The sequence below is a fragment of the Vulpes lagopus genome, chromosome 2, assembly GCF_018345385.1.
Source record: "Vulpes lagopus strain Blue_001 chromosome 2, ASM1834538v1, whole genome shotgun sequence".
NCBI classification, from domain to species: Eukaryota; Metazoa; Chordata; class Mammalia; order Carnivora; family Canidae; genus Vulpes; species Vulpes lagopus.
In genome coordinates this window covers 146281524-146302582 of record NC_054825.1, presented here as the reverse complement: position 1 = coordinate 146302582, position 21059 = coordinate 146281524, and the positions used below count along the sequence as shown (strand labels likewise).

The 21059-nt window shown below is 41.4% G+C and overlaps 1 protein-coding gene across 3 annotated transcripts in view; it reads right to left on the bottom strand.

Moving 5' to 3' along the window:
• DOCK8 (dedicator of cytokinesis 8) overlaps nucleotides 1-21059 on the bottom strand; it is a 229953-nt gene that overhangs the window by 119863 nt on the left and 89031 nt on the right. For all 3 annotated transcript variants that reach the window (XM_041740118.1, XM_041740127.1, XM_041740135.1), the window contains exons 7-12: nucleotides 15947-16032; nucleotides 10762-10828; nucleotides 8868-9017; nucleotides 5122-5202; nucleotides 3660-3819; nucleotides 1547-1683 (exon numbers count right to left, since the gene is read on the bottom strand). In XM_041740118.1, the coding sequence (XP_041596052.1) occupies nucleotides 1547-1683; nucleotides 3660-3819; nucleotides 5122-5202; nucleotides 8868-9017; nucleotides 10762-10828; nucleotides 15947-16032 (681 nt within the window). The remainder of the gene's footprint in view (nucleotides 1-1546; nucleotides 1684-3659; nucleotides 3820-5121; nucleotides 5203-8867; nucleotides 9018-10761; nucleotides 10829-15946; nucleotides 16033-21059) is intronic.

Here is a 21059-nt window from a genome sequence, read left to right as displayed (position 1 = left end):
ATTTTATTTATTTATTCATGAGAGATGCAGAGAGAGAGAGAGAGGCACAGACACAGGCAGAGGGAGAAGCAGGCTCCATGCAGTGAGCCTGATGTGGGACTCAATCCCGGGTCTCGAGGACCACACCCTGGGCTGAAGGCAGCCCTAAACTGCTGAGCCGTCCGAGCTGCTCTCTTCACATTTGTCTTGATTAAGAAGGCTAAACAGAAATACTACTCTCTAAGTGCCTACAAGGGACAGGTACTCTGCCCAGGATTCAAAGGCAAGAGCTCTAATCCAATAGCCCAGGAAGGAAGGTAGGTAGGTGGGTAGGTAGGTAGGTAGGTAGGTTTTATTCCCAAGTACAGATGAGAAAAGTCAGTTAAGTACCCTAGACCCCGCCCCAAGGTAATATAATAGGAAGGGTTATATTCCAAATAGAAACCCTTTTAGTCTCATGCTACTTCTATTATGTGGCATGGCACACCTCCAACCCCCAGCATTCACTTTTGCATTTGGGATTAACACAAGGCCTTGAAGTGCTTCAGGAAGACTGCTTGAGCTATGGAGAATCTTCCAAGGCAGAGTCAAACCAAGTCTAAGTCAAATTTGTTTGTTTGTAGTAAAATATACATAATACGAACAGTACTATCTTAACTTTTTCTGAGTGTACAACATTTATAGTTGTTAAATGTATAGTCAGAACTCTTTCATTATCTCACACTAAAACTCTTTATCTATTAAACAGCAACTCCTCATTCTGCTCTTGCCCCAGCCTCTGGCAACCATCAGCCTACTTTTTGTCTCTATGAAGTTGATTACTCTAAGAAATTCTCTGATTTTTAAATAACCTCAATGTCTATTGAACTAAGTGCATAATTTGCAATGGTCACCCTCTATGAGCAAGTAAATATGGCAGAAATGCAGAAAGCCTACAGAAAGAATAGGAGTGAGAAGGACAATAGCTGGGCCAGGAAACCCCAAGACCAGAGAGAGAGATTTCAGCCAGATGGTTTTAATAGCCCAATAAATGAACTGACAATGAGAGCTCAAATAGGAGAGTCTGCATTAGTGGGAATGGATCCTTTTGTCAAGAAATGAGCCAACACTCATTTAGCACCTGTATACCCCAGTCACTATGAGAAGAGCTTTACACCCCTCATGCCATCTAACACTCCCAACTGCCCTAACAAAGCAAGCACCATTGTTCCTGTTTTGCAGGTAATGAAATTAAGGATTGGTGAGGTTAACTTACTTGCACCCTTCTTTTCTTTTCTTCTTCTTTTTTTTTTTTTGAAAGATTTATTTATTTATTCATGATAGACATAGAGAGAGCGAGGCAGAGACACAGGAGGAGGGAGAAGCAGGCTCCAGGCCGGGAGCCTGACGTGGGACTCGATCCCAGGACTCCAGGATCAGACCCTGGGCCAAAGGCAGGCGCTAAACTGCTGAGCCACCTGGGGATCCCCACTTGCTCCTTTCATCACTATATACACTTCCCCTTTGGGCTCCAACACTCATGCCATTCAGGGGAGAAATTCAGACATGCTGGAATGGGAAGACATACCTGCTTGAAAAAGTTGTTCACGGCAATGGTCGTGGGCTTGAAGTTGGACCCGACCCCATTTTCTTCCAAGGACAGGGCTCTTTCAGAAAGTCTTCTAGACTGGGACAAAGTTCTCCGCTCACCCACAGAGCTTTTCCCTGTAAGGAAGACAATCATCATTCGAAAGCATGTCTTTCTGTTTGAATACGCAGCAGTCATGCACTTTATCATATAAAAGACAGGTTTTAAAAAATGTATCGTTTGAAGCGTAGTTGACACGCAATGTTCTCCTCGTTTCGGGGTACATAAAAGAGAAGTTTAACATCACGAAACGAGAACACTGAACATGCCCATCCTTGTTTTGAATGAAAATTTCCCTCCACTGGCCTGACCTTTCTCAGTCCTCCTGTTGGAGCCCCTAGTCCTCCTCTGACCTGAGTGGAGATGCCATGAAGAGCCACAGTCTTCTTCCTACATGGAGATTGGGGAAGGCCACCCAGCAGGATCCTGCATTGCAGCCAGACCTGGTTCTGCAGATAAGCTTTATTTAACCAAAAGCATTTGCTTTTGTTTTTTTTACATTGCATTCCACTGGGAGAGCCATGCATTCAAATGCCCCTGAAAGCATTTGGGACTGTGACCCAAACATGCTGGGGGGGGGGGGGGTTGTTAGCCTGGGTACATTCTGAATCTGAGCATTTTTGTGCTCTCTCTGTATGCAGCAGGGGGCAGAACTGGGTTCCCTGGTTGACCTTGTCCCATAGGGATTAGAACCCTGAGTTACACTCATGCCTGGGCTGGGTCCCCAATTCTCTGCTTAGTTATTTGTTATCCCCTTCTGGAATTGAGGAGGGGAACTTCAGGCTTTTGTACTGCAAAAATCAGATTCCATGCTGAACGGTCAAATTGTTTAGAATGCTAATGTTGCCAAGCTCACTCTTTGAATAACCTCTTATCCTTAATTCTTGCCATGACACTGAACTGGAACTTCTTTTGGCTACTACTGCCCGCCTAAACTTGCCATACTGCAGCAGTATAATGCACTGCATTTTCTGGTTGCTTCTTAAGAAGCAGCTTCGATAGTCAGGTTAACTTATCCTTGACCTGGAGATTACTCTATGCCTGAATTATCTAGTTTATGGTGCACTCTGAAATCTGTGCATAATTCTTTTCAAATAAAGCTACCCGTATCTACATAGAAGTTAGCATTAGAAAAAAAAAAAGTCACACATTGCAGGTGAAGGTCAGGATGCACTAAAATACAATTTGTTATTGGTAAATCGGAAATAACCCATCAGTTCTGACCAGTAATTACACAACAATAATTCCAAAAAAGCAGCAGCAATGACAAAATTCCCTTCCCTCCAGGCCCCCATGAAAAGTGGCATTTCAGAAAAGGCAGGGCCTAGGAATGCAGGAGAAACATGAAAAGCCTCACATGTTTGCTGGATACAAAGACACTGAGGACATGAGATACTCAAGTGGGATGGGTCAACTTGAGAACTCTGAACCCTCTTGAACCTTTCCATACCCCAACGGTTCAGGAAATTAATGAGTCAGATGCAGAGTGTGGTGATGAAAAGGAGAAATAGACTAAATAAATTGAACAGTAACCAACTATTCTTCTGGCATCTACTTTTGCATTGCACTTAGCAAATAATAATAATAATAATAATAATAATTTTCTACTAATTTTTCTGAAAAACCTGAGTTTTGCCCTTTGAAGCTTTACTGAGACAGTGGCTTTTCTTATGTTTAGGAGCCAAGCATGGTGTCACTGTTTAACCCACTATAGATACTTATACTTTGTTATTTCAAAGATTTTACTTTGGAAAAGAGGTAGCTATTGAAAATTAACTTTTTAAAGTGTCAAAGTATTGAGAAAATTCTTACTGTAAACCAAAGGTTTTACTGTAAGGGGCGATTTAAGCTCCACAAATATTCACAGTAATTGTTTTGGGGATCACTGTCCAATCAAACATTTGTAAGTCAGTCATAATAGTGTTTCATATTTCTCTCCTTCCTTCCCACTCTCCACACCTTACTGTACCCTGAGCCCCCATTAACAAGCAGCTGACCTCAGAGTCAGTACACTGGGGACCCCTCCCCTTCCCACTGCAGTTGAAAATCTTACCAACCATGGATTCCACATCGGTTACCTCCCTGTCCAGGGTGGAGAAATTGAAAAAACTTGATAAGTTTATGGGAGCCCAGGCAAAAGGCATTCGGTATTTCCCCAAACGCTGGCAGAAGGATTCAGCTTGAAGTTTTAGTTTTTCGATCTTTTCTTTACTCTAGAGGAAAGTAGAAAGAGACAAGCAAAAACAAACAATATGGTGCCAGCACCAAGGCAACAGTTTCTGCCATCAATATGACAGCCATCTCCAAAATCCCTTTCCTACTAATTCAAAAGAGTGAATGGGCAGGAAAATGATACAATGCAGGCTAGAAGTCTAGCTGATAAGAGGATATAGATCAGAAACGTTTTCGTTAAACTTAAAGAAAGTCAACATTCAATTATTAAATATACCTTCACCGCCCCACCCCCAAAATGTCCAACGCTTGTTATACCAGCTAACCGACGAGTGCTTTTAGGGGCTAGTTACAAGACTTGGATTTGCACAACAAAATTTTGGAATGAAAATTTTTATATATTATCTACCAAGCTTTCAAGAAAGCCTGTTTTTCAAAAGTTGCCTTGGGAAACTTCAGAAAAATCTATAAAGGTTGCTAACTACTTCCTTAGGTTGACAACACTTCCAGAATATTCTTTCTAAGTTCCAAAGAGAAGGTAGGTTTTTAAAAAATAAGTGTTGTGAGTCCAGTAAATCTTATTTGAAATTTATGAGTCTGGAGCAGGATGCTGATTAGCCAAGTCTTCTTCCAGAAAGACCATGTTTTAAAAGTCACATTGGAAACCTTTGCAAATAGGTGCTGAGAAAATATGCCCTTATCACAGCCTTAGGACCCATATTGTCCTAATGAATTTATGATGTATGGAGGTCTCAGTCAATTCCCAAATCTCCATACCAGAGAAAGGATATTTGGAAATTGGCTAGTATTGCCGAGGAAGCACAGCAGAGCTCTGGCGCTATTTAATTTCATGAGGTCTTTGTGGCCATCCCAACCTGGGTCAAAGCCTTAGTACCACGACAACAGAATGTGGATTTTGTGTCAGCCAAGTTTTCTTAGACACTATTGAATTCACAAATTTATTTCTTTAAAAAATTATCATCAATGGCCAGTTTCAGTTTCCCTTTCTTTCATTTTTTTAAAAGATTATTTATTTTTTTATCATGAGAAACACAGAGAGAGTGTCAGAGACATGGGCAGAGGGAGAAGCAGACTTCCTGTGAGGAGCCTGATGCAGGACTCGATCCCAGGACCCCGGAATCACACCCTGAGCCAAAGGCAGATGCTCAGGCACTGAGCCATCCAGGTGCCTCCAGTTTCCTTTTCTTACTTTTTAAGACACAATTTATTATTGTCCCATATGGGGACATATTATGGACACTATTTCACTATTTTGTGAGACTCCCGAAAAATATCTGTTTATTCTAAGATGTCACCATTTAGTGATAGCCAAAATACCATACCTTTCCACCATCACCTTCTTTGATGACCATGTAGGGTTCTGCACAGTCTCCAATCTCTCCCTGCTGAAGGACTTTCTCAATCTGCCAAAAATAAATAAATAAATAAGTAAATAAATAAATAAATAAATAAATAAATAAATAAAATAAGACTCATGAATTATATCCATATAATGGCATCAATGCAACCATCAAAATGACATTTTATGACAACAGCTGATGACAGGGGAGGATGTTCATGCTCTATAGTTTTTGACTAAAAAAATCAGCTGAAAAAATTAGCATGAAGAAGTATTATACAGTTTTATAAAAAAAAATCATAAAGGCATATCCAAAGGATGACAGTAGATACACAGCAAATGTTAATAATAGTTATCTTTGTATGGTGAGATTATGTGCTATTTTTATCTTCTTCCCATTGCTTAAATGTATTCTCTATTTTTAAACCATAAACATGTCTTATGCCTACAATAAAAAAATGCAATAAAAGTTATTTTATAAAACAGAACCCATGAGACATATTGTAAGAAGTGAAAAGCTCATTTTCTTTATTATTGCTTACAATGTAAAAAAGAGATATGCCCTCCATAAAAGTCAGGTTGGGAACTAAAATCTTCCACAAAATGAATAAATGAACAGAATAAATTATCTATAATTGTCTCCTTTGTAGTTCCTATTAGGGCCACTTCTCTGGATTTAACAGACATGGACAGAAATGGAAAGTACTAGAATGGAGCAGCTTTTCACTTTGCTAACTGGCTGGAAATATGAATTAGTGCCACTCCTGTCAAGTATCTTCTTCCATTTTGCTTCAGGTAAAGGATCTGGCAGGCCATAAACGTGGCTACCCTGTTTATTAGAAAGAAAAGGAGAGATTTGAAATTTCCCAGCTCTCTGCTCCAAGGAAATGTAGCTTATCCCGAAGGTCGAAGAGAAGAATGAAATCTGGGTTAACATATTCCATTAGGCACACATTCTCGGGAGGCCCAAAGTGTTCACACCAGAAAACACCCTAGCGATGGAGATTGTTAAGTGGCGTTCAGAGGAAGTGGCATGAGCCGCTCAGTGGGCACCTGCGTCAGGGAGACTGCAAGCAGGAAGTCTCTCTCTCCTCATAAAAGAAGTTGAAAATCCCTTCTCATCGCCACAGCATGAAGACAAGGTTGACTCCCACTGAAGTCCCAGGGTGAGAATATAGATACCTAACAGGTGAGCTACAGGCTCAGTCAGCAATCATTCACATGTTCATTCACTCAGAAAACACTGGCTGAGCACCCTGTAGGTGGTAGCTGCTGGGGAGGTCGTGGCGGGGGCCAGGGGGGTGAACAAGATACACCCGATTCGGGATCCCTGGGTGGCACAGCGGTTTGGCGCCTTCCGTTGGCCCAGGGCGCGATCCTGGAGACCCGGGATCGAATCCCACGTCGGGCTCCCGGTGCATGGAGCCTGCTTCTCCTCCCTCTGCCTGTGTCTCTGCCTCTCTCTCTCTCTGTGACTATCATAAATAAAATAAAATAAAATTCTAAAAAAAAAAAAAAAAAAAGATACACCCGGTTCCTATTCTACCGAAGCTCCTAGTCAGGAGCTTGTAGAGCAAAGCAGAAGAAGTTAGCTTTGCCATGTAGTTGATAGATAAAAGTGTGGTCTTTAAAATGAACTTAGAACAGAGATAAAGAAGATCTTTTTTTTTCTTTTTTTTTTTAATTTTTATTTATTTATGATAGTCAAAGAGAGAGAGAGAGAGAGAGGCAGAGACACAGGCAGAGGGAGAAGCAGGCTCCATGCACCGGAAGCCCGATGTGGGATTCGATCCCGGGTAGATAGAAGATCTTAATGAAGATCCTGAAGCAGCAATGGGAATGCCATGGCTTCGAGTGCTGGTACTATAATGTGGAGCCCACAGAAGAGGGGTGTCTAGCATCTGAAAGTGGGAGACCCCAGATCTGACCAGACCAGCAGACACTATTCCCTTCCCCAGCTGGACAAGGGTAACTCCAGGTACTTTGTGAGAAGGGCTGCAGGCTGTGAGGAGGGCCCACTGTATGGTGCCTCATGTTTATGTATAAAAAAAAAAAAAAATCAACAACCCAGGTGTCTTTGTAACCATGGCAGGCAGAGGAAAAGGATGCATGGGGAATTAGCAGAGAATTTTCATCAGATGAGGAGGCTGCTCTCCTATTCAGGAGGGGCTGGTTTAGTGCCTCACATGTTTGTTTTTAAAGTCTTAAATTTCATCCTTATTCTCCATTCCTCAACTGGGAACCCAAAACCTTTAAGCCTGGATAATCCTTTCAAGCAATAGTGTATACAGTACTAAACTAGGAAACTCTAGCTAAAATATACTTAAGATCCTGGTGTTCAGCCTGGGAATAAAAATAAGAGCTCCTTTTTCTGAATGGCATCTGCTCGGCTGTGCTCAATACAACACACCATTTACTATAATATTTAAGAGAGAAAGAAGCAACAATGATGCCATTACAATAAAGGAAGAGAAGTGAGAAGCCAGGAACTGTCTTCCTGAGCTTTAAACGTCTTAATTATATCCAGACAACTGACAGAGGCCTGTTACTGCCAAATGAATGCATCTGTACATTTGAGAATTTTGGAATAATTTTAGTAACAGTAACCTGTAGGTAGCCGCTGATACTTGATGGACTGTGGTAGATTAAGCAAACTAAAGTCATTTACTAAGAAGTAGAGCCTGAAGTAAAACTTGGCTCTATGGAGCTAGTGTTGGCATCCTTGGGTTCCCAGGCTGAGAGAATTCTGAAGCTCCAAAGGTGGGCTTGACACTAACTTTCTTGTACATCTAAGTGATACTGCAGAAAAAAGAAAACAGGTTCAATTTGACAACAACGGATGTATCTTTTTTCAGCAACAGAATTTTAACTTCAGTAGTTTTGAAAAGCTTAAATAGATCCTCCTCAAGCAACAGTAACCTTTCAGAATCTGAAAGGTAGAAGGCAAAGACTCCTGCCACTTGCCAACTGGCCTCTACGTCACTTAAATTCTTTGGTATCTAATGGCTGCTCTCGCAGGATTGCAGGGGAATCAGTGAGATTATGGAAGTAAAATACTGAGCTAACCTGAAAATGTTCCAAACCTGGAACTCTGGGTGTACGGGAAATGAAAACACCTGGATTTTTTTTTTTTTTTTTTTTTTTTTTTTTACAAAACATGTGGTGATAAAAAGGGAGAGTGAAATTTGGAAACCACAGTCCATACCTTAAATTGTCAGAGCCTGGACTTAGGAACATTTCCCCACCGGTGTCTAGAAGACCATGAATAGAATTAGGAAACCCTATCCAAGATCTCCCCCCCCCAGCAGCCTCCCAGAGCTGGAGAGCTGAGGGTAAGAGGCAGAGCTTGGTCAGGAGTAAAGCCTGTAATGTGCCAGTCCTTATTCTGCTATCACAACCGCCCGTTGAGGACAGTGTTCTAACCCTCACTTTGCATACAACGGAACTAAGTCTCAACTTAGGGAATCACCCAAAGTCCTATAGCTACAAAGTTTCAAAGCCAGGATCCAAAGCCCAGACTGTATGACTCCAAAACCCATAAATGTTCTAGTATCCCACACAGGATTTGTGGGGAAAGGAAAAGGGGCCAGTTGAAAAGGAAACAAAGTGAATCTCAGAGAAAATGTGTGGATATACGTTCTGACATCTCTTTCACCTCAAACATGCTCCGGGAATAACAAGGAGAGCACCCGGAATGCAGAATGGACAAACCAGATTGTGTTTCATTACCTTGACTACTAGGTAGATGTCTGAGGACGGATAGGTGACCGAGAATACTGCAGATCTTGCCTGACTGGATGGATCCACAGAGGGTGTGTGAGCTCGCAGAAATCCTTTGAACTGGTCTGAGTTCAGGTCACAGTGAAAATTTTCTGAGATCTGTAAACAAGGAGCAAGGCAAAAAATAAGTCACACCTGCGGTTCTCAGGGCCTCAACATGTTTAAAGAGTTAAAACCAAAACAAAACAAAACAAAACAAAACAAAAAAATGTTGCCAAAGGAGTGTCATCATAGATGTGGTTTCCTGATAGTGGTGTTGGAAAAATCTGATACACATTTTTGTCACAGTGTCTAGATATTTTGGAGCTGTTTGAGAGGTGCTCCTCGAAATATTTACATTTTTATTAACCCATCCATTGTCCCTGAATACCATATAATGGCATCAATGCAACCCGGCCCTGCAGCAAAGAAGAGCTAGATGTTGTAGCTGAACTAAGAGCTGTAGCTGAGAAGTGGCTGCCCAGCAGAAACTACATCTACCAGCCTCCTTTGCGGGTGGAATGAGCATGTGACTAGATTCTTTCCAATGAACTGTGGCACAGGTGTTGTGCCCAACAGCTGTTAACTTGGCATAGAGTGGTGAGCGTTGTAGAATGTATAGAACTGTCAGATCCCTATGTTGCATACCCGAAACTAGTGTAAGAGTGTATGTTCCCTATATTTCAACAAACAAATGAAATACTTCCAGGCCTCCCCGACCCATCTTTTCCCCTTTTGGGGAGCTAGAGTGACAGTAACAAGTGGCTCTGGGAGGGCCATACTGAAGATGGTGGAGCCGCTGCCAGTGAGGGTTCTATAAAGACAGAGCAGCAGACCCCTAGTGAGCCACTACCCCTGCCCCCTCTCAGATTGCTAAGAAACAAAGATAGAAACTTCTTTTTTAAACCAGAAGTTCTTAGAATGTGGTGCCCTGACTGGCAGCTTCAGCATCACCTGGGAACCTGTTAAAATGCAGATTCTCGGGGCACCTGGATGGCTCAGTGGTTGAGCATCTGCCTTTGGGTCAAGTCATGTCCCGGGGTCCTGGGATGGAGCCCCACATCGGGCTTCCCACAGGGAGCCTGCTTCTCCCTCTGCCTGTGTCTCTGCCTCTCTCTGTGTGTGTCTCTCATGAATATATAAATAAAATCTTTGAAAAAAAAAAACACTCATGGAGAAGAGGATTAGGTACCAAAATCTTTTTCATTAAAAGCACATCATGGTTGGTGAGGTCTTCACCCTCTGGCAAATTAATACTTCTACCACACAAAATGCCTTCCATCCACAAGAAGAGCACCTTACAGCACAAAAACTCCCAAACCGAGGCAACATTACATATATATCCAAGTTTGTTAAAAATGTATTTAAATTTAAATACATGTCATCCCATACGTTCCTATTTTTTTTCTCTCTCAATCCCAAACAGGTCACCACTTCCACCAGGCCTTCCCTCTAAGATTCTTCAAAGAACATAAATAACTAACACTGCCAGATCATTCCTGCAAAAACTGCAAAGGCAATAGAACTGGATGTATCAAAGATCATTTGATGGGCAGCCCAGGTGGCTCAGTGGTTTGGCACTGCCTTCAGTCCGGGGCCTGATCCTGGAGACCCAGAATCGAATCCCACATCGGGCTCCCTGCATGGAGCCTACTCCTCCCTCTGCCTGTGTCTCTGCCTCTTTCTCTCTCTCTCTGTCTCTCATGAATAAATAAATAAATAAAATCTTTTTTTAAAAAAAAGTCATTTGCTTTCAAATCTGATGCATTTTGCTGCAGAGATGTCAGTATTTGAAAACACGAACCCCGCAAAATCATGAGCAGTAAATGTGCCCCCAGGGATGGGGTGTTCTCTACTTCCTTACCTTTTTCCTTTCTTTAACATCATAGAGGGCGATGCTGGCAAACAGAGGCTCAATTTCAATCTCAAACCTGTCAGAGAGAGAAAGAAAAAATCAGGTGTTAAGTCAAATAATTATGAATTTGCTGAAATTGCTGTGCTATACATATTGGTTAAAAATGTACATCATTCCCAGAAATGTTTGGATAACTCCACACAGATGAGAATCATACTGGGATATTAGTGGAGAGAGATGAGAGGTTCATGGAGAATTCTCAGTCATGGGAAGCTGTGGTGGGTGGTACATTTTCCTAAAAAAAACACTCATTGGTGGCACTGCAAGGGAGAGAGGGCAGGATGGTCCCCATGGTGTGATCTAACACTTATCCTCTGTAGATGTGGTGTTTTCTGATGGGAAAGCCTCTGCCTTAGGTGAGGTCTTTGTTAGCCGTTTACCCTGTACTGCTAGGGTAGGAGTCCCTATTATTCAACTCTAAGGCACAGGCTTTTCAAAGAGTAAAACAAACACAAAACCAATTCTGTTGCTTTTGCTTAGATTTATAGTGGGACCATTTATATGGGTGGATTGTCTGACCTTTCCTGATTCCATTGTCCGGGGAGCTGCTGAGTTGCTGGGGTAGGGAACAGAGCACTGCCAATAAACACTGAGCTGTGGGGACCCAGCGAGAGCTAGAAACATATCAGCCCAAATGGCCCATTCCCCTCAACATGGTGGGTTTGAAGACACTGCATACCCAAAGCATAATGCTTCCACATGTTATAGGATATACATGAAGTACAGACGTGCACATTCCAAGTTTCTCAGGCTAACAACCCATGATCCTGGCTCCTGCTAGCTGAGTTACCAGGCTCTGGACCACCAGCACCTCAGAAGTCAAATCAATTAGACCAAATTTTGTTTCAAGGCATGTGTAAGAGGATGGCCTTGTCACTGGGTAACTGTCTAAAAAGAGGACCTTTTTTAATGACTTATTTATTTGAGGGAGAGAGAGAGAAAGAATGAGCTGGGAGGCAGAGGGAGAGAGAAACTCAAGCAGACTCTGCACTGAGCACTGAGCACAGAGCCCAACACAGGGCTCAAACTCATGACCCTGAAATCATGACCTCAGCCAAAATCAAGTCAGATGCTCAACCGACTGTGCCACACAGGCACCCCTAAAAAGAGGATTTTTAAGAAGAATATTGGATGGAGGGAAGCACAGACAAAAGGGTTAGTTAGCCAAATGGCACCTGTGGGGATAAGGCAGATGGGAATGATGGCAGACTCACAGGCACTGGGTCAGACATACCTAGCTTCCGTTCTTCCTCCCACCACCAGCTCATCTGGGATCCTAATCAGGTTATTTGACTTTCCCAGTTTTGCTTATTTATCTGTAAAATGAGGAAGGGACGCTTGCTCTTCCCATTCCCCAGAGGTGTCGTAAGGACTGTGTAGGACAGTGAGTGCGAACACACCATTAGAACAGCATCAAGAAACAGCATTACCTCCAATGTCCTTCAAGGGCTGAATGGATAAACCAAACATGGCATATGCATGTGATGGACTATTATTCAGCCTGAAAAAGGAAGGACATTCTGACTCATGCTCCAACATGACCCCTGAAGGCATTGTGCTACGTGAGACAAGCCAGTCACAAAAGACACATCTTGTAAAATCTGCTTCTATAAGGTATTTAGACAAAAAGTGATGGTGATGTCCAGGGGCTGGGGGAATGTGGATAGGAATTATTTTTTAATGAGGACAAAGTTCCAGTGGTGGAAGGAAAGAGATCTGGAAATGGGTATCTATGGCTGCACAGCAGTGAGGATATATTTAATGCCACTGAGCTGCACACTTAACAGTGGTGATGATGGTAAACTTTATGGTACATATTTTATCACAAGCACACATGGAAAGGATTTCTATTATTCTATCATAGGTGAGAGCACATCGATTGTGGGCTATCCTGTGCCTATGCTCGCCAGCTGTTGCCTGGTGTGGTCAACCCATATTTAATTGTGCATTCCAAGGTCTGAGTATTGCTGTGATCTACTTAGGTGGGTACTGAGTGGTAAGTACTCCCTGGCTCAGAGAAAGAAAAGGAGAATTGACATTTGTCACATACCTACAATTGGGTTGCGTTAGCCATTTGGCACGTTTTGACTCCTTTAACTTCACAACAATAATGTGATGCAAATATTACCCACTGTTTTTGAGGTGCAGGGAGATTAAGTAATTTGCCAAAGGCCACAAGATGAGGCACCGACATGTTTGGGGTTCAGAGTCCAGCCTTTTCTGATCACAGAACCTGAGTTTTTTTTCCTATCAATGTATCTCTAAGTATAGTCCCCAGAAACTAGCATTTTGAGGCAAATGAGGAATTTATCAAAATGCAGGTTTCTTTGTCCCTCCCCTGAGATCTAGTGAGCCAGAATCTCTTGGGGGAAATGGTGGTGCAAGGTGTCCCCAAATTTGCATTTAAAACAAATTCCCTGGGTAAACTTGAATAAAGCACACTAGTTTCCCCACCAAGGAGACCCCTCTGAGCTGAGGTTACTTTGCATAAGACAGTAGTAAATCTTACATTAAAATATTTCCCCACATAAAATGCAAAGGAGGAAAATACTTTGTTGCCATCCTCTTTTCTTCTAGGTGCTCCAAACATCTGCAGATTGGACACCAGCCTGATTCTATATGCTTGAGTTTTACATGTTTCTCAAAAAGCAAAACAGTGACAGAGGTCTCAACAGATCATAAAATCTATAGTAGTAGAAATAAAATTCTGCATGTCTGTGTCAGTGGGGAAATGAGGTCTTTAACATTATCACGTTTACTATTCCTATTTTGACATTGTAAGTTTACCTATAAGAACTTGCTTGCTGGCTTGCTTTTTAAAAAATCTGGTTTATTCAGAGTAGTTTTAGCTGGGACAACCTCTTTGGTCCATCTCTCCTCTTGCAGGTGTATGCTGCTGATACAGATGCTATTTAAGACTCTTGAGTGGGCCAAGCACCCTCAGCAAACATCTCAATTCTATCTGATTTCTGCTTTGGCAATTGGGAAAAACATCACCAGAAAACTGACAATTTTCACCAAGAGAAATCCAAATGGGTCTCTTTGTGTTTTCATTAATACATGTCTCTTAGTGGCCACGTTTTCCCACCTGTGAGGACTGCTGCTGTTTACTTATTGGAAAGATCTAGAAGGCTTGGTGGCAAAGTGACATCATAAGGGAGAATTCCTCCAATCCCAAAAAGCATAGTCACTGCACTTATAAGGGGCCTGATGTGCATCCTGTGGGGGTGAGTGAGTGCCTCAGACAATGGGGCAGACTTCCTGAGCAGTGCAGAGGAGACCAGCAGCCACTTCCACTCAGCCCCCTGCTCAAGAACTAGCAGGCTCCCACTTCCAGGCTGGCTTGCACGGCTGCCTTTCTGTAGCCCTGACTCGACAGAGAGCTGTTTATGAGCTGCTCATCTTGGTGCACAAGACAAAAGGCCCCCCACTTCCCTCCCCCTATTAGTAGAGCTGGCTAGGGGGAGGGCTACAACATCAAGGAAGCCCCCCCCCCCCCTGCCATGGGGGAAGAGAGGAGCAGCTCTGTCTCCCTGGGTTCTCAGGAGAGGATCTGGGGAAGCTATGCATTAGAATCACAGAAGTTTATGACAGGTAGAAACTTGGAGACCATCTGGTGTTAACAGTTTCATTTATAAGTAAGAACTCAAACTCCCAGAGAAGCTCCCAGGTTTGAAATACAGCCTTGAATCCAGAATCCAGATGCCCTAATTGCAAACCAGGTGTTGCTTAAGGAGTCCATGAATTGACTTCAAGAGATGGATCACCCCCTAATGGATGAAAAAAAATGCCATGCTTATATACTGTGGCCCAGATAGAGCATTTACAACTTAATATTTTCAAAAGCGTCTGTCATTTGAAGTTGGAAGAATTCTCTGAAGTAGCAGTCTGCACAAGAGGCATGTAAACACCACCCAAGTGGATATGCAAGACAACTTGTTAGTGTGCTGGAAGAAGTTACTCTAATTTATTTTCATTTATTTAGTTCATATTTTAAAATTTCTTATTTATGTACATTCAATAATGTATATATTAATATGCATGTACAAAACTAATACACATATACAGTGGACATGGGACTTCTACTCTGAATGTAAACAATCAAAAAGATTTGGAGATAATTGCTTTAAAGTACATGGGGCAAACAGTTGGCCCACAAGATGAATCCAGACTGCAAATGATGAGCTGTTGTATAATTTGTAAAAAGGAAATGAGAAGGTATTTAAGAAGTCAGGAGATTATTCAGAAGTCTGAATTTAAAAAGAAGGAAGGAAGGAAGGAAGGAAGGAAGGAAGGAAGGAAGGAAGGAAGGAAGGAAGGAAAGAAGAAAGAAAGAAAGAAAGAAAGAAAGAAAGAAAGAAAGAAAGAAAGAAAGAAAGAAAGAAAGAAAGAAAGAAAGAAATCTGAATTTCCAGCTCCTCTTGAAAAAGCAAAAACAAAACCAAAATAGACAGTTGGCAAAAATGGGCCTGTGTCCTTGGATGGCAAGAATTGCCCTTGCCAGCAGTGGGTAACCTCTTAAAATATCTTGCTACAGTCCACACTGCTCTCTGGTCCTCTGCTGTCCCCCAGCACTGAGACTGGGTTTCAGTTGCATTTAATGTTGTGCTTCAATAAATAACAAACAAGTCTCTAGGAAAAAAAAAAAAAGCAGCAGCAGCTCTAATTTGTAGCATCGTCTGAATTCTATGTTGTAAATATTCCACCACGGCCAGTCTCAAGATACGGACGTGAGGTCACTGAACACAGAGCTGGGTTCATCTCTGCTAGGTTCAGCTCTGAGGAATTAGAGAGGACTCCAGTATACCATTCACTGGTTTTCAGGTTTTTTTTTGCTGCCCAGCTTTCCCTGTTCCTTTGGTTACTGTAGGCTGTTTCACTCGGTTACCTTACATGACTCACTTCGGGGTGTGCCTTCCCTGGGACAGAGGAGCGACTGTCAAAGGCTGGGCAGGAATAGAATCTGGGTCTAGCTGACTCCAAACTCTGTTCTTCCCACTACGTCACAGCCGCACACTGTTGCAAGAGCACTGGAGGACCCTCCCCGTTCAAGCTCTGTCCACGGAGATGCAGCTTATACGTAAAAGGCGAGATAAACCTCTGTGTAGTGGTTAGTACGTTCGCTGGTACTTACTTCAGAGTCAGCACCTTGACCAGTATTCTGTTGCCCAGATGTTCCTTAGGACATTCTGGTACCGGACGTATTTCCACCGCATCCTCCTATGGTCGGTAAAGAAATCATAAGTGAACTTCCAGGAGGGGTTCCAGTTGGAGAGAGTCCAGGGAAGGGAAGGCTGCTGTCCAGCACTCACCCTGCATTCATTTCTAATAGTGGGATAACACTTTTAAAGACTTTTATAAGAGAGTTTATTATTCAACCCCAATTTTCGAAGTCAACATTGACGGCAAACAATTTCTCCTTTCCAAAAGCTAGGCATTTAAGACAAAGAGACAGAGGGAGGAAGGAAGGAAATGTGAACATGAATATGGCTGAGTAACATCCACCAGATGGCATTGCAAAATCTTATACCTATTGTTGGTATTGTTGGCTTTTTTTTTTTTTTTTTGGCCTGCTCTAAGTACATATTCAGAATACTTCTCCTGCCAAGGTTTTACTAGTAAATGGTGAGTTTCAGACTTGAAGTCTGATTCAGAATAGCTCGCATCAGGCTGTATGTAAACCATCAATATTTAAAATATAGTATCTTTCTCAGGTCACTGTGTTCTTAAACAGGTGATAGAGATTTGAGGTTGATGCATAGGTTCTACACACACATATCCAGCTAGAGCTTGCTGAAGTTCTAAATACAGGAAACTTAGTAATGACAAATTAGTAATGACAAATGCAATTATACAGTTTTTTGGTTGGTTGGTTTGTTTGTTTGTTTTACCACATTTGGGACTCTATTTTACCACATTGGAACTCAAGACTTAAAGAGAAATATACCAAGGCCCTAAGGTAACTTTTAACATTCAAATCTAAATTATCAAAGTATCTTCATTATATTTATGTATGCAAAGATAATAATGCAAAGCCCTGAAAACTTTAATCTCTGCTCTTGCAGTTGACTATCTACAGCTCACAAGAGTCCAAAGAATAGAGTCATGTCTAATTGTATTTTCCTGGGCCATAAGTGATGGGAGCCTCCCATAGCAAAGTAACATCTTTTGAAATAGCAGTAGAATCACCTCCTCAGTAAATCTGCACCCAGATTCATGAAACAAACTCACTTCTACTCAAAACTCTATTCTTTAAGGTCCAATCCTGTGTTTATCAGCGGGCCATCCTGGCCGCTGAGCTTGTTTCAGAGGAGGCACTGCTTGATGCCCACACTGAGCTCAACTCTCTCAGAGCAAACTGGCACTTGCAGGGTGATCAGAGCAGGTGCATGGAGAAGGGAAGCACCCTCCCTCATTGGAGAAGAGCCCCAACATACATTCATGGGTTTCTAAGGCTACCTCTCTGGTCTAGATTCGAACTTTCAAGGTTCTTCATTAAAAGCTTTTCATTTAGAAAATGGAAATATACTCAAAAGTAGAGAGAATAATGGAATGAACCATCTTTACCCATCATGTAAGTTTCAATATGTTTAACTCATGGGCAATCTGGCTTCACCCATACTCCCACTTACTACCTCCCCCTATTCAATAGTGGATTACTTGGCAGCAAAGCCTCAGACATCATAGAACTTCATCTGTACATATTTCAGTACAAATCTCTATAAGATAAAGACTTCTAAAAACGCACAGCTGTCAGGGCGCCTGGGTGGCTTAGTCGGTTGAGTGTCTGCCTTTGGCTCAGGTCATGATCCTGGTGTCCTGGGACTGAGTCCCATGTCGGGCTCCCTGCTCAGTGGGGAGTCTGCTCTCCCTCTGCCCCTTCCCCATTTATTCTCTCCTTCTCTCTCAAATAAATAAATAAAATATTTAAAACATAAATAAATAAAATAAAAAATAAAACTGCACAGCTGTAATGCCATTGATTTTTTAAAAAATTAACAGCAATTTCTTATTGTCACTAAATATTTAGTTCATTCCAAATTTCCCCAACTATCTCAATTCTTTTTTGCAGTTAGTTTGTTTTTTTTTTTTTTTTAAATTTTTTTTTTTATTTTTTTTTATTTATCTACGATAGTCCAAAGGCAGGCGCCAAACCGCTGCGCCACCCAGGGATCCCTGCAGTTAGTTTGTTAAATCATGATCCAAATGAGGTTTAGATATTGATGCATTTCCTAAGTCTCTTCTAATCTATATGCATTTTTTAAGCCTTTATAGTTATCTGAAATTGGAACTAGTTCCCAGAGAAGGAGAAGAGCAAATATGAAGTTCGAAGTGGATATCTGGTCTGTGGCCATACCACCCTGAACATGGCCTATCTTGCCTGAAGTAGATGTCCGTTGTTTTATCTTCCTGAGTGTGTGTGTATGTATGTATATATAAAAATAATATAATATATATGTATTTATATTATAAATATTATAAATACATATATATTATGTACATATAAATATATTATGTATATGTATGTATATATTTACATTTCTGTATATAATATATACGTGCATACATAAATGTGTGCATATATAGATATGTATATATATTTTTGTATATATCTCTAAATATACATATAGATATTTAAAGAGGGACAGAGACAGAAAGGGAGGGAGAGAGTAAGAGAAAGAGAAGGACAGTATGAGAGATGTCTTCTATCAGTTGACCCAACACACTGAGGCCAACTCTACATCTGTCTGCCTGTGATTGCATTATGTGGGCCTATAAATATCCCCCACACCCATACTACTTTTTTTTTCTTAATTGGTTTTTAGTTGAGTTATGTTACTTGCAGCTTAGGCAGTCTGAATGCAAACCCTTCTGCAATTCAGAGGATAGTGGCACCTTCTTAGGGACCAACCCATAGGATGCCTTTTGCAGAACCAAGAGTGAATCAGGACAAGAACTCCCCTCCTAGAGGCCTGGGGGTTGTGTTTTACTTTTATCTCTCTTGTAGGCTTAGTCATAATTTAAATATAATAGCTCACCTCTTTTCTCATCCTCTTCACCAGGAAATAAAGTCATGGTAATAAGAAATAGTTTTGTTAAGGTGTTTCACAAAAAAAAAAAAAAAATCAGTGTGTGTGATTAGTTCATGGTAGCCAGAAATTTACCCCTCTTCCACAGGACTATCTTTGGAGAAAGTTCAAATTACAAGGACAAATGCAATCTCCGTATGTATGAGCTTCAAAATATTAAAGGCTGGAATGGGGGCCTCCCAGAATTTTCGACATACTAATTTACAAATAATTGGTACACTAAATATAAAGCACTCCTCTTCACCCAATAAAGAGGGCCTCTTAGGACCTCTGCTAGATTATAACTTTCAATCCTAATCAAGTTTCTGCATCATTTCAGAGACCATAAAAAAAAGTTCTTCTACAGAATCTGTGATTCATTCTTGCAATTGGTGGGAGACTGAACACCCTCCCACTTAATCCCATGAAGGCTGATATCTCACTAGACATACCCTTCTCATCCTTTCATTGTTTTGTCTCTCCTGGTGTCCACTTCGGGACACTTTCTTACATACTGGCATCTCCACTATGGAGCTGAGAGGAAAAGGAATACAAGCAGAAGTCAAATCTGGCAGATATAATATTTCTTGACAAAGATGGTAAAAAAAAAAACCTTAAAGTTTTATATGGAAACTGAAGAGTTATGATATTTAGTGTGATGGTTCATATCATCTTTGGATTTCAATTATGTGTGCTCTTATGCCAGGTAGTCATATGTAGATACCTAAGTAGGGGCAAACATAAAGTTTGGGGTTAATGGGTTAGGATCCCCATTCTGTACTTTAATTTGCCTGAGAGGTTACTTAACCTCCCTGACTCTTACTCTGCAATCTGAAGAATGGAGGTGATACAACGCTGCCCACATTATTCGTAGTTATTTTTAATCTGCCTCATTCAGAAAAGGATTTGAGGCCACTACAAATGAAATAAATAGATGAGAAAACCAACGTAGTTGGAATATAATAATAAGAAAGAAAGAAAGCTGAAGTAAATTCCAATAAGTTAGCCACTAGATTTAGAAGCAGAAAATAGAAAAAAAAAAAAAAGCAGCAAATGGGAATTTGACCCTAAGTAAAGACTTCAGGAGAGCTGATTACAAGATGCACACAGTCTCCTAAGAGTTTCCATTTCCCCAGTGAAATCAAATTCTTCTCTATCCCAAGACTTGAGAGACAATTTCTCTCTGGATCCTCACTGAGGCAGGTGCTGGATGAGGAGTAGGTCTGTGTCCTTGATAATATTTGCACAGTGGACATAACGTCACGTCTCATGACTGCAGCTTCCATACTGTACTTTTTGCCCTCATCCAAGGGCTGAGTCAGCAAACACAATGCCCAGGGGGCTCCACCAGGTTTAAGAAGCAGGCTCCCTAGCAGTCTTCTTGCTTGATCCAAAAATTAAATGTCAAACATTTAGAGGCATGGATGGATCGCTTATGTTTTATGCAAAAATGCCCCCCAAATTGTGCATCTTACAACTGAACTTTTGATAAAATTTGGACAGCAGAGATATTGCCATAGCCAGTTCTGGCAAGAACCAGAAGCACAAACATTCTGACATACAGAGGAAAGACACAGAGCCTCATATCAAGTATGAGGAGCCTACAGGGGCTGGAATAATGATCACTATTCATCCCATCCGAAGTGCCCTAAGGAGTAAATACAAGGCAAAGCCAAAATATCAAATTGATCTCTGTTAGCTCCGATATATAATGACGTGAACAATCAGGATCCTGAAGTTTGTGCATTAAGACCATAGCTATGATAGTTCTATTGATTGATTATCATTTTTAAAGATTTTATTTATTTATTCATTATTCATGAGAGACACACAGAGAGAGAGGCAGAGACACAGGCAGAGGAAGAAGCAGACTCCTGCAGGGAGCTTTATGTGGGACTTGATCCCAGGACCCTGGGACCACAACCTGAACTAAAGGCAGACACTCAACCACTGAGCCACCCAGGTGCCCTGCTATGATCATTTTAGACTAGAATGTTTTCAAAGTAATTCTCCTCAGGTTGTTCATAGAGATTATCTCTAAAAAAAGATCTTAGCACTTGAGAATATCAAAGTTTAAGGAACACATGTCTTGACAGATAAACTGCAAATATACCACCAAAGAACTGAATGGTTTGACTCACTAAGATTACTACATGTAGACCCTTGAAATGTTCTGAG